Raw genomic sequence first — 13634 nt, 5'->3', positions numbered from 1 at the left:
TGAGTAAATTAACAACTTTTTCATTATTGTGGGGTCCACAATTGAATAAACTTGAATAAAATTATTGATTTATTTATGAAAATGCCATGTGAGAAACAAATTGTGTTTCTCACTGAGATCCAATCCCCAAAAACTAGGTAAAGAAAAGGGCAATAGTAGCCCAAAATCATCGAGACAAAAGATATTAAAAAAAAAAGTCACTCAAGCAATCTTGCAATATTTATCTACTCACCAATCACATGTACTAGAAAGAATAATCACACTTTTATTCAACATTTCAACCTAATCAATCCAAAATTTGGAAATAACTTATACTCCATTTCTTATTTTTTTTGTCCTACAAAAATGATAGGCAACAAGCCAAGTAAAATTATTACAAATTTTTTTGCCTAAAATTGACATGTTAAAAGTCATATTCAAATCATTGCAAAACTAAATCCGAACTGAGGTAACACCTTTAAATTATTTCTAATTCCGTATGAGGAATTTACAAGAAAAAATTTGTTAGTAGGGTTCCTTCATTGGAATTATTATGACTAGAGAAAATTAAAAAGTTCGAGTTTACTTCCCAAAAAAAATAAATAATTAAGCCTATGATTCCATTGACAAGGCCCAAGGGGTTTCTCCATTGTCTTGCACTCCTTAGCTTTTATACAATATTTTCTGGAAAGACCTGCTCATGTACAAAAAATATTATGCTAGTTAAAAATAAATAATTAAATAAAAACATATAAATATGTGTTATATTCATAATAAATTTATCTTAGGTTATAAAGTTAATAATAAATTTATAAGAGGAGATCACAAATATGTAGATGATCATGCATTACCTTGAAGTTTAGGTCATGTCTCAAACTTGTAGCTCTAAGATTCATCTCTGTACTTGCAGTCGGAGCCCTTCTTTCACTACGAAAGCGCCGAAGGCTTACACTTCTAATCTTTATCTCCCCTCTATGAGTTGTTAACTCATCTAACAATTCAGAATCTGAAATTTCCTCTTCTGCTTCTTCTTCTTTATTGTCATTGTTGGCTTCATTGGTATTAACATCTTCCTGTTATTGTATTCAGCATTATTGTAAGCAAAAAGTATATGGAGTGTTAATAACTTTTAATAATGCAATAAAATCAATTCAATTTGAAACGGTAGAATTCAGTTTTGATTTGTAAAACCATTTTCAAGAAATAAATGAATTATAAAAAGATGTAATCAATCAGTAAAAGTGATCAAATAAACCTTATGTATGGAAAAAAATGGTGATAATTCGGAACATAGCTATAATTCATTCAAGAATATATACTCCGTAAGCTTTAACTTTTTGGTTAATAATAATATAATAATCATGAAAATTGGACACAAATAACAAGACTTCGTCTTAACATTATTACTAGTGAACAAACAGTTTCATTTAAAGATGGCCGCACTAGCAAGGCCTAGGCCTAGGCCTAGGCCGTGCATGAGCCGCCCAATAATCTGACCTTTTGAAAACAGTAACATGACATGGCATATAGCGAATGAGCTTAGCCCAACCACGTAGACTCAACACAACCCACAATCATTTTTAATTTCAATGTTACTTTTAAGTACACGCAAATTAAAGGCTGCATTAAAACTACGTTTCAAAGTTATTTATTATATATTTATATCTAACAACATTACGAACATACCTTGAAAGAGAAGGGTATACGCCTTGAAGTGCCTAGGATTTCTTCATACTCATGAGAATCGAGTTCGTGCAAGTAGTGTGACCCAAATATTTTGGGTAACAAAAGCTGCCTTATGATTATAAGAAAAGCGAAAGGCAAGGGGAAGATTATTCCAACTAGAGGTATCCAAGTCATGCCGTAACAAATGAGCAAGTATGTCAATTGGAACAGTGTGAAAGCCAAAATCCATCTAAATGGCACTGTTTCCACGTACGAAGCATGATTCCTAGCCAAAATCCTGCCAAAATTTACAAATCAAACATTATTGGTCATACTCGCGGACTAGCTTAATTGACACGAACCATATAATTTTGACTTTTTTCAGACAAAGTTATTAGTCCGACAATTTTATCATATTCAAACACACAAAAAAAACATGTAGGACAACTCACCTGTGTAATCGGCTTTTATTTACAAAGATAAGTCGGATTCTATCCCAGAACTGGTTTCCAGGGAGACTATCAATAGCCACATACGCGATGTACCCCCAAAGAAGCGAAGATGGCAATCGCCTGAGAGCAGGCATCGCGAAAACTACAGCTCCAAGGAGAAGAGATTGCAATAGATTGCTCAATCTTTGTTCATTGACTCGTACCGGTATGTGGTTCTCAATGTGGTTATCAGGATCAAATGTTGTTTTCCCATCACTTTCTCCCTTCATCACTACTTCCTTTAAGTTTTCTAGCTCTTTAACTACTCTATTTATCTACAAAATAAATTCACAATTTATCAATTACAAATTTAATTAGGTAGTGTTCTATTCACTTGATATTCACTTATATCTTATTTTATATAAATTTACCTGAATTTACAAGAACAGTTATTAAACTTTAATAAAACTTATTTTAGTTGATTGAAATAAGTGAAAATAAGGTGAACAGGTTAAGGCCTTAGTGCAAATTAGACTTTACTTCTTACCGATTTGTTCTTCTCCATTTCTAGGAAAACAGCTTGCATATTGCCATAAATTTCAGAGTTACTAGCATTTTTATGTATGCTTTCTTTGGCACTTTCGACCATCTTTCTTCGAATAAACTTTCTCTTGAGGACGGCGAGGCTCTTAATGTGCTTAGGAGAATGAGGAAGGAGAGCATAGGAAGGAGGAAGTCCAAGCAACCCACAAACCAAAGTCTGTTGATCATAACCATGTATACATTAAGCATTATGATATCGTTATTAGTCATACTAAACGCGATTTTGTAATAAAAAATACTACGTAAGAAGAGTGACTGACCATCAAGCCAAGTAGAAAGAGGTCATAATGGTACGCAGAAGGGTGTTTAAGATTGAATTCCTTTTGTTGTGCCATTTTCGAAGCGACATTGTGCTCGAAAAAGAAAAGAATTGCTACCATTGATCCTGGTATAAATGCCCCAAAGATGTATTTTGTGGGCACATCTCCCATTTGCTGCAAAATTTCAAGCAGCTTGATTTATGAGATTAGTCACCAAAACAGTACACATATTATCATAAGCACTAATTATTTATTTTGGCCATTTAGTTAGGTATGACTAGCTAGGCTAAGCTACTAGGCTAGTTTAATTACTTATTGGGAAATTTAACGACTCATTTGATAGGTGATAATAAATGAATGGCGTGACTCATATTAATATCAGAATGTCTCGTGGTAATGTTTACAGTTATGAAGTTACATATAAGAAAGAGGAAGAGATTACGTACACTGGCAACAGTCCAAGTATCCCAAGAATCCCAAGGATGAGGACTAAATAATCTTCTAGGAACTCCAGGGGGAACTTTGCTAGGTACAGCATATGATAACCCAGCCCATATTAATATCATCATAGGAACCCCAAAATTTTTTATGAAATTTCTTATAAAACCTGCATGCAAACACGTCAAATATAGTTAGTTAATTTCTTATAATTATGTTTGACTCATTTATATTAACACCTTAATTTCATATTATTTGCAACAAAGGGGTATTATTTGTGTAACATAAAAATTTCTTTGTTGCAAATAATAAGAAACAGATCAAATGTAGTATATATGTAAACTGTATGAATTTACTTAGTGAACTAACCTGTTCCATACAACCATGACCTTGCTTTTCTAGTTTTAAATGCAGTGTAAATAAAGCCTAGAGAGAATAAGATTGCTAGCAATCCGTTTGCATACAGCCACTCGAAATTATATGCCACGTTTGAATCGTTGTCCTTTCCCTTGGGAACTTGAAATTCGCTTATAAGTCCCTAAAGAGAATATCAATCAATAAAATCACCTCTCAATTATATAACATTTATCCTCTTAATTAAGACGACATATTGACCATCTAGTCACGACGAAAAATAATATAATATAAGTGATTGGTTACACATAAGTATATATATAGTACCTTGATAGCCTCTTGGATGAAGAGAACAGAAATCAACATCTCGATAAGTTCTTCAGCTATCCTTGTGATTCGATCAATGATAGCACACAAATTAAATATTGACATGAGTAGCAAAAAAAGAGATGTCCATACACAAACCCTGCAATACATAATCATGCATAGGAATTAATTTGAGTAGAATTATTCAAATGTGTATAAATTTGCCAATATATATGTATATGTATATATAAGTGTATAAATATATATGATAAGTCGCGTAAATTACATACCATGCTGTCCAAGCCAAGAATAGAGGGTTAAGATCATCTCTTTTTTTAGCAAAATTGTACAAGAAAGTATACATAAGAACAGTTGGTTCTGCAACCCCTTGTATTAGGAGTGGTTGTCCACCAAATATTGTGTGTATCAATCCACAAATTGCTGCTGAAGTTAAAGTTTGTACTGAACTCAGGTTTTTTCTTCCTGTCAAAGTTATTAAACAAGATAAAGACATATATTAGTGTTGTTAGAAAATATGATTGGTATGACTTTGAAATGATGGTTAGTAATTTTGAACATGTGACTTATTGTACACAAGACTTTAGTCTCAAATCTCATTATAACCATTATTAGGTTCGTATAACCTAGCTATTTGAATGGTAAGTAGGTGCGTGTATATATGTATTTCACGTACACTACTGTATATGATATCGCGATGTGTTACAAAGTACAAGGAAATCGTAATAACTCAAAAAAATTACTAGAGATTATAATTAAAGAAACCAAATTAAACTAACCTGTTTTCTTGTTCAACAGCTCCCCAAAGGCTATAGCAGGAAGAGCGGAAGCAAAAAAGATAGAAGCAGCAGGGCCAAGTATCCTACGCCATTTAAAAACATTATTAGATTAACCAAACAAGTTTTTAGAAGTTAAATTAATTTTTAAAACGATTTATCTAATCTAACGTTTAAACAAGAATATAGAAACAATGTTAAATAGTTTTTAGTTGTCAGTTTTCAAAATAATATAAAATTTAAATTCATTATACAACATAATAACTTTTAAGCTAGAAACCAACAATATTATATTGAACATACCCTTGTTAAAAACATAACGAAAAAAAAAACATACCCAATCCCATGTTTGAAACCATTCACCCAATCTTGCTTGTAACATGCAAGTCTTCCTTTTACATCGCTTCGTATACCATGGAAAGGAGCTTTTATATACTCCATTTTTCACCTGTAATATTTGGAGAAATTAAATAGAGAGAAATTAGCTTGCGAGTTCAAATCTTCTTGAGTAAATTAGTTGAGCTTGATCAAGCTACTCGTTTCATTGGCACCCCTAATATAGCCCTATTTATGGCATCATTTCGTGTTTGCACTTTATAAGTCGTCTTAGGTTTGGGGTACCAATCATGCTTGCATACTGTTTTTGGTGATAGTGTTAGATATCAACACACAAGAATTGTGTGCTTCTAATGCTTCTAGCAATCTAGCCTACCACAACAGTATTGATACTCCGTAATATATTATATATATAGACACTCCGTACATAACTGTTATATGTACGTAGACCCACATATAACTTGAAACTCTATATATGTTATATTAGAAAAGTCAATTTATTTGAATATATGAACACTACATATAATTATGAGAATTGTGTAAAAAGAGAAAAGTAAATAAATGCACCGTGTTTATTTGAAAAACATTATTCTATAATCCTTCTACTTCTATTTCGATTTAATGAAAAACAATATTGTCAACATATAGTCTTTTCTAATTTGACTTATGGACAAGGACAAATCTAGGTGAGGGCTTACCCTCGTCGTGACTTGGCTCACCATTTTTATTTTATGTTTATTTTATTTTTTTTTTACTTTATTTGTTATTACTGTGTACTTTTTACGCCCATCCTATGCATGAATCCTAGCTATATATATCCGTCATTGTTGATGCAAGTAGAAGTAAAAGAAATTGCATGCATGCAATGATGCAATATGATTAAACATTAACTCTTCTAAAAAGGACAAAATATACTTTGTAAATGTCAACAAAAACGTAAAAATCATGTTGATATTGAATTCACAAAATTGATGAAATTTCCAAATATGTTGAATTATGTTAATAATTCGAAGTAATTAAAAAACCCACCTTCAATCAAAAAGCTTAATGGAGTAAATGTAAATCCATTATTAACCAAGTGCGATAGATGTATCATGTATGCACCTCAAACTTGCTTGATATGTATAGAGATAACAAATACTTGTACTTCATATCATACGTACGATTTCAATATGCTTGATTGATATACTTATATACATCTATAGAGACAACCAACGTCATATCTTACGATTATATAGCTTATGTTAGAGAGAACCAACGTCATATCCATACGATTGTATAACTTATGTCATACTTGTAAATAGCTTATGCTCTAGTCAAAATTCTTAGATAATTGCATTGTATGGTATATAAAAGTGATAAGAAAAAAATTTAAAGCTTACGTAAAATGCATACCTTAATTCTCAAGTTAGGTTGAAGACTATGAAAATAGATGAAGATGGGAATTAATTTTGAGGAGAAGATAAACGAAAGTGTGAAGAGTGCAAAGGATTTTACATTGGTTTATATAGACTGCAGATATGTAACAGGTTAATAGCGGACTATTATTAGCAAATTCATTTAATTGACTAGTTCTACTACGTAGTTGTAAAAAAACATATTTATAACCCCATACGGCATTACTAGTCATTATTATTTTCTCCCACTTCTAAGGAGCATTGCCCACTAATCCGGGTCGGGTTTATCTGTACAAAGTTTCGTTTGGTTGATCGCCTTCTCCTTAATTACTTTTTTTGGCTACACCATGTGCCAAATAACATGGAATTACTCGGTTAGTGTTATAAGGGTTATCCAGTTCCAATTATAGAGGTTACTTAGTAATATAGGGCACTATTGTAGGGGTTGTTTTCTAAGGGGTGCTCAATTGTATAATATATAAGGGGTTACTCTGTTAGTATAATAGGGTTACTCTTACTATGTGTTTTTACAAACAGTCACATGGTGTGACCAGTCGTAAAGAAAAAGCGTTGTTTTATTATACTATCATTTCGGATCTACTACAAAAATCAAATCAAATCATATGAATTGAAATTTCATAGACCTTTTACTCCGTAACTCTTTTAACTTTAAGGTTCTTGCATTGTTTGGAACTACTATTTACTACTCGAATTATCTTCTAAATTATTCTCAATATATTAGAAATAACATAGTCCGTGGGGTTTTTTAATTCTCTCAACAAGTACATTAATATTATCAATTTTTTTTTTTTTTTTAACTTTCACTAATATGTTGTAACTTTGGATACTAATTAAATGATTACATGTGCAATGACCGAATATAAATATTCACTTTATTTAGTAAATTAACATTCATTGAATTTATAATGAAGCTCATCACAAACATTGCAAAACGAGTACTTTGAATTAACGATATGACAATTGACAAGTTTGAAATGGCAATTGAAAAAAAAAATAACATCAAATAATTTCGTTTACTGAAAAGTATATGCTTCCGAAAGCATAGAAAGCCGAACAGTTGACTACTTCGTATAATTTTACTTTGCAAAAATAAAATTTAATTTCCAAATAATATTGTATATTGAATAGTATATATGTTCTCGAAAGGCATAGAAAGTTAAACAGCTGACTAAGGGCCTGTTCACATTTACTTAATTTCAGTTCAGTTCAGTTCAGTTCAGCTCCAATCAGTTCAGTTCAGTTCAGTTCAGTTCCAATCAGTTCAGTTCAGTTCAGCTCTTAATTTCCCTCTCACATAAAATATTCATTTCAGCTCAATTCAGTTCAGTTCAGTTCAGTTCAGTTCCAATCAGTTCAGTTCAGCTTCAATCAGTTCAGTTCAGTTCAGTTCAGCTCAGTTCAGTAAATATGAACAGGCCCTTAACGTTGAAGTGAACTGAGCTGTTCATATTTACTGAACTGAACTGAACTGAACTGATTGAAGCTCAACTGAACTGATTGGAACTGAACTGAACTGAACTGAATTGAGCTGAAATGAATATTTTATGTGAGAGGGAAATTAAGAGCTGAACTGAACTGAACTGATTGGAACTGAACTGAACTGAACTGAACTGATTGGAGCTGAACTGAACTGAACTGAAATTAAGTAAATGTGAACAGGCCCTAAAACCATCTTATTAAGCTAAATCATGATTGTACAAAGTTCAATAATTAGTTTTATTAACTTGTAATTAACTTGTATGATTGTATTTATAGCCGTAATATATACAGAGTATAATTGTAATTTAGGAGAGAAACAAGTGGTAGAGACGTGTAGAAGAGATACAAGTAAATGTTTACCGTTATGAAGATTTTCGGCCGAGATTACTACACTTGTGGTAGCTATGAAAATTAATCATATGCTTCAACCATCCGCTTAGAATCCTTTTTTTTTAAATGTTTTTTTTTTTCTGGGAATGCTTAGAATTGGTTTTAATACGAATTACTCTATTAGTTGCCTCGCTCATTGGTACCATTAGACACGCATTCCCGTACCATTTTTAATTACTACCTCCGTTTCACATTTTTTGCAACTTTGAAGAGTGCACGGACTCTTAGGCAAAATTTGTTTGTGAGTGTAAGATAGAGAGAGAAAATTAAGAATGCATGTGATGAGGAGAGAGAAAGAGAGAAATGACAACCTAAAAAGGAAAGAAAAATTAGTTGCAAATAATGTGTAGCATCCATTTTTGGCAAAAGTTGCAAAAAATATGAAACGGAGGTAGTACATTTTACAGAGTATAAAACCTACGTACTAATCATAACATCTACTTGATTTATTGGTATTTGCTTATATGCCTTGGAAAATGACTAAAGTCTTGTTCTTTTTATATTATTTTTGCTTAAATAAAAATATTTTTATTGAACACAAATAATTTAAACTAATTAAAGTTTATTTTTACAAGCTCTATTATATTTGTTATTTAAAATTACTATGTTTTACCAATTTAAACTTATTTTACTGAATTATAATTTACTTAACATATTTATTAAATAGAAATGATTAACCTGGATGAATTAAATTTTGTACTCGTATTATTTACTAGAATGTCATTGTAAAAAGTATGAACATATATCAAGTACATATTTTAAAGTATGATTATTTATATATTCATGTACTAGTTTGAACTAACATATAAAAGTTTAACATATAAAAGTACATATAAAAGTTTAATACTACGTATTTTGAACTAACATATAAACATTTAGATGATTCCAACAAGATCCTACCAATATCCTTATCACATGATGACTGATACCGTTTGATTGACCTTCTGCATTGTTCATATACTAATAACTCTCATTTTAGTTTTTTTTCCTAATGGAGTATCCAAAATCAATGTTATTGTGTAAAATAATTAACATAAAGTTTCACAATCAGTTTTTAATTTTATTTTCCTAATATATAATTATAATAATAATTATAAAACTAGTGCATTAGCAAATGTTTCATATTTGATTGTGTTAGTAATTCAGGAATTAACAAAGTATATTGACTTCTACTCATGCTCAATATTTCTCTCTTATCAAATTGAATATTCTAACCAACAACGTACTTCAAAAAAAAAAAAAATAAAAAATAAAAAATAAAAATAAAAAAAAATAAAAAAAAGTGAGAGAGACAAGGAAGATACATTTTCTACACTAACATTTATAATGGTTGATTTTGATTATAATGACATGCTTGCAATATATGAATCAAATTAAACTTCTAAATACGAGTTTACCATTGGAGAGCCAAAAAAGTAAGTAATTTTACCAAAAAATAGTTGCACATTCATACTAGTGGAGTAGTGGAAAAAGACCTTATATATATACGCGTTAAAAAAAATGGGCTTAATGTTGTATTTTTGTGCCATGCATACAACATTAGCCTATACGGCAATACCCATAGCAGCACTGCAGCACAACACTTACGCAGTTACACCCTTCACATAATGTTGTGGTTCAGACCAAAAACCGTAGCATTTGGTAGCTCATATGTTGCGGTTCAAACTGAAACCGTAGCATAAGAGGCCTCAAATAAACTTTACTGGTCATGCCAAAAATCGTTGCGGCTTTTAACACAACATTAAGTAATAGTGTTAAATACGGGTCTATACCACACCTGCAAATTAAGAGAGAGTCCACTTTACAAGTCCAAAGGAGGTTTCATCCCAATTCCCAATACCATATGGCAATAGAGGAGTAGCCTCTTAGACTTATAAAGTGTTTAACTCTCTCTTTTTCAACCAATGTGGGATACTTACATGTGGTGATACTTGGGAGGTTTATTTTTCAACAAATAAAAACCATATAATTGACGAATGAAAGAGACATATGGATTAGGTCCAAGACCGGCTGGGATGATCGAGACCGAATACTGGTACATGTCAAACTACACCCTATTCCTCACGTTAGAAAAAACTGAAAGAAAATTGATACATAGTACACAAACTACTAGCAGTAGTACAGATTGATTGACTATTGAGTAATTGAGGCATGTATGTAGCACCATGATCTTAAGTAGCAAACACGCTACGCTAATCAAGCAAGATTCAAATGCATGCACATGGATGGACATTAGGATATGCAAGAAGACCCTCGGCATAGGGCCCATCCATTCTCCAACCAAAACCCATTTTCCCTCTTCTCTAGCGTTAGGTATAGTATATATCGTAAATTTATATACTTGTACTGTTGTATATTATAATCTCAGAGTAAATACTTAGAATTTGATTTTATAAATAATAATTTATAATTAAAAAATATTTTTATTTAATTATTATTAATTGACACTATTTAACATGAATGTATTTTTATTATAACCACCAACATAAGTATTTTTTTAAAACCACCACCAAGATTGAGGTATTGCTAAGGCATTAACTATGGACGTTACCACCTAGCTAGACGAGAAGCGTTTGTTTAGGACACCGCCACTTAGGTGGGCGTTGAAGCCGTTGATTTGAGTAATCTATTGTGGTAGATAGCAACTCACTCCCATATTCAAGATCGATCATGTTAAGCCGAACTAGTTGATTGAAGAAATTTGGTTATTTTCGATTTGCTTTGTTTTGTGTAATTCAGTTTATATGTAAAACCAGCTTCAAAAACTGTTGGTGATAATAGCTGAGTTGGCACTATGCCATGTCAGCTCGAGTTTGTTATTTCAACCAAATTCTGTTATAACAGAATTTGGAAGCTTCTAGTTTATTTGCTGTAATTATAAATAGGCTTATTTGCTGTAAGATATTCATACAAAAAATATCTTCAATAAAAATTTTCCTGATTAACCTTAGATTGTTCTTCATTTTCTCTCAAAGTTTTCCAGTTTTTGGTTAGTTTTTCCAGAAATTCTGTCATGGTATCAGAGCAGGATCTACGATCTTAGCTCATTTCTCTGATTCTTCCGCATTTCTTCCTGATTTCGTTCTTTTTCCTGAATTTCTTGATTGTTTTCTGGATTTTTCGCTGATTTGTTGAGCGATTTCTAAGCGTTTTTGCTTCGATTTCTCAAATTTTATTACGAATCTTCGATAGATTTGTTGTCTTAACAACAAGATTCTGGTTAGATTTCTCGTTACTGTTCGATTGATTACAGTTTTTTGGCTAGAGTCTGCTTATAGTTTTTGACCTAGATCTTCTTTGAGATTCATCAATGGCTGCTGCAAATTCTGGAAATCTTTTACTTAATCAAGATCCTTCGAGTGTGTATTACATTCATCCTTCAGATGCTAATACAGCTCAACTTGTCTCTTTCAAGTTCAATGGTGAGGGCTATACTAGTTGGAGGAGATCGATGATGCTGACTCTCTCAGCTAAGAATAAAATCGGCTTTGTTAATGGAAGCATTCCTAGGCCTGCTGCTGGTTCAGATGAATACAATGCTTGGGGAAGATGTAATGATCTGGTATGTGCTTTGCTCTTGTTTAATTTGGATGAAGTGATTGCAAAATCTGTTATGTTCTTGAGATCTGCTTATGAAATCTGGAATGATCTGGAGGAGAGGTTTGGATATGCCTCTATGGCACAAGTTTATTCTCTTGAACAACAATTGACTGATATGAATCAAGGTGATAAGTCTGTTACTGAGTTTTTCACTGAAATTAAGACAATCTGGGATGCTATTGAGGAAGCTCATCCACTTCCATACTGTACATGTAACAATTGCACTTGCAATCTTACTAAGAAAATTTTTCAAAGGCAGCAAGAGAAAATGGTTTTGCAGTTCATGATGAAGTTGAACGATCAATATGCTACTATTAGAGGAAATTTACTGATGATGCAGACTTTACCTAAAGTTACAGAAGCTTTTAGGCTATTTGCTCAAGAAGAAAGACACAAGGAGTTGTCTAATATGACTGGTCATTCTGAATCTCTGGCTCTAGCTGCTGACAAAAAGAGGTTTGGTGGCAATTTTCAGGCTCAGAATAGGTTTTCCAGACCTGATTCATACAAAGCTTCAGTTCCTAGTACATTTACTAGTTACTCAGGTGCAGGAAGCAAACGGCCAATCAGAGGAGGTGCAAACTATTTTTGTACTCATTGTCAAATTCCTGGTCATAGTGTTGACAGGTGCTTCAAACTCCATGGCTTTCCACCTGGTTTTAAAGGTTTCAAAGATAACAAGATTGCTGCTATGTCTCTTGGAGAGGGTTTTTCTGGAGTAAATCATGCTGAGTTAAATTCTGGAGGTGCTGTTCCTGCTTCTCAATACAATCAGTTCATGTCAATTTTGTCACAACAGCATGAAGCTCCTCAGAATGCAGAGTCTAGTTCTGCACAGCAGGGTAACCTAGCCATGATGGCAGGTAATCTTTGCTTACTCTCTCAAACTAATTTGAAGTGGTTATTAGATAGTGGTGCTTCTGATCACTTTTGCTATGATTTGAGTCAGTTTTCTACATTCAAAACAGTAGAAAATGATAATAGTTTCATCACGATTCCTGATGGAAGTAAAATTGCTATAAAACATGTTGGTTCTGTAGTGTTAAATGATTCAATTACATTACAGAATGTGTTACATGTCCCAGAATTCAAGTATAATCTGATCTCAGTTCATAAGCTCTGTAGAGACATGAATTGTGAGTTACATTTCACTTCTGATCAATGTTTTCTTTCATGTCAGAAAGGGAACTTGATTCCTCTTGGTAGTGTGAGATCTGGTTTATACAATGTGGGTGATAAGAAGGTGATAGAATCAAGTTTGTCTCAGAACATCAGCTCAGGATCTGCTTGTTTGTCAACTGTTGAAGATGCAAAACTTTGGCATCTTAGACTAGGACATATGCCTTTTAGTCAAATAAAAATGGTTAGACCTAATTGTGATGTTGCTGCTTGTATGCAGAACACAATTTGTCAAGTTTGTCCTGTTGCTAAACAAACTAGGTCTAGTTTTCCTATGAGTTCAATTCAAACTACTGCAGCTTTTCAGTTGCTTCACATTGATGTATGGGGTCCTCATGCTATAAAGACTCCTTCTGGTTGTAATCAATTTTTGACTATTGTGGATGATTTTTCACGTTTTAC

The 13634-nt window shown here is 32.4% G+C and overlaps 1 protein-coding gene across 1 annotated transcript; it reads right to left on the bottom strand.

The window, feature by feature from the left end:
• Positions 1 to 649: 649 nt before the first annotated feature.
• Positions 650 to 5271, bottom strand: LOC145620311 (putative boron transporter 6). The gene is made up of 12 exons (XM_081674954.1): positions 5168 to 5271; positions 4834 to 4916; positions 4327 to 4519; positions 4058 to 4196; positions 3746 to 3914; positions 3385 to 3545; positions 2939 to 3112; positions 2623 to 2835; positions 2097 to 2410; positions 1666 to 1942; positions 831 to 1052; positions 650 to 673 (listed from the first exon to the last, which is right to left on the bottom strand). The coding sequence occupies exons 1-12, from the start codon at positions 5269 to 5271 to the stop codon at positions 650 to 652; spliced, it is 2073 nt and encodes a 690-aa protein (XP_081531080.1).
• Positions 5272 to 13634: the final 8363 nt, after the last annotated feature.

This window comes from Chenopodium album, chromosome 27, assembly GCF_948465745.1.
Source record: "Chenopodium album chromosome 27, dcCheAlbu1.1, whole genome shotgun sequence".
NCBI classification, from domain to species: domain Eukaryota; kingdom Viridiplantae; phylum Streptophyta; class Magnoliopsida; order Caryophyllales; family Amaranthaceae; genus Chenopodium; species Chenopodium album.
The sequence above is the reverse complement of the archived record's forward strand: the minus strand, read 5'-3'. Positions and strand labels throughout refer to the sequence as shown.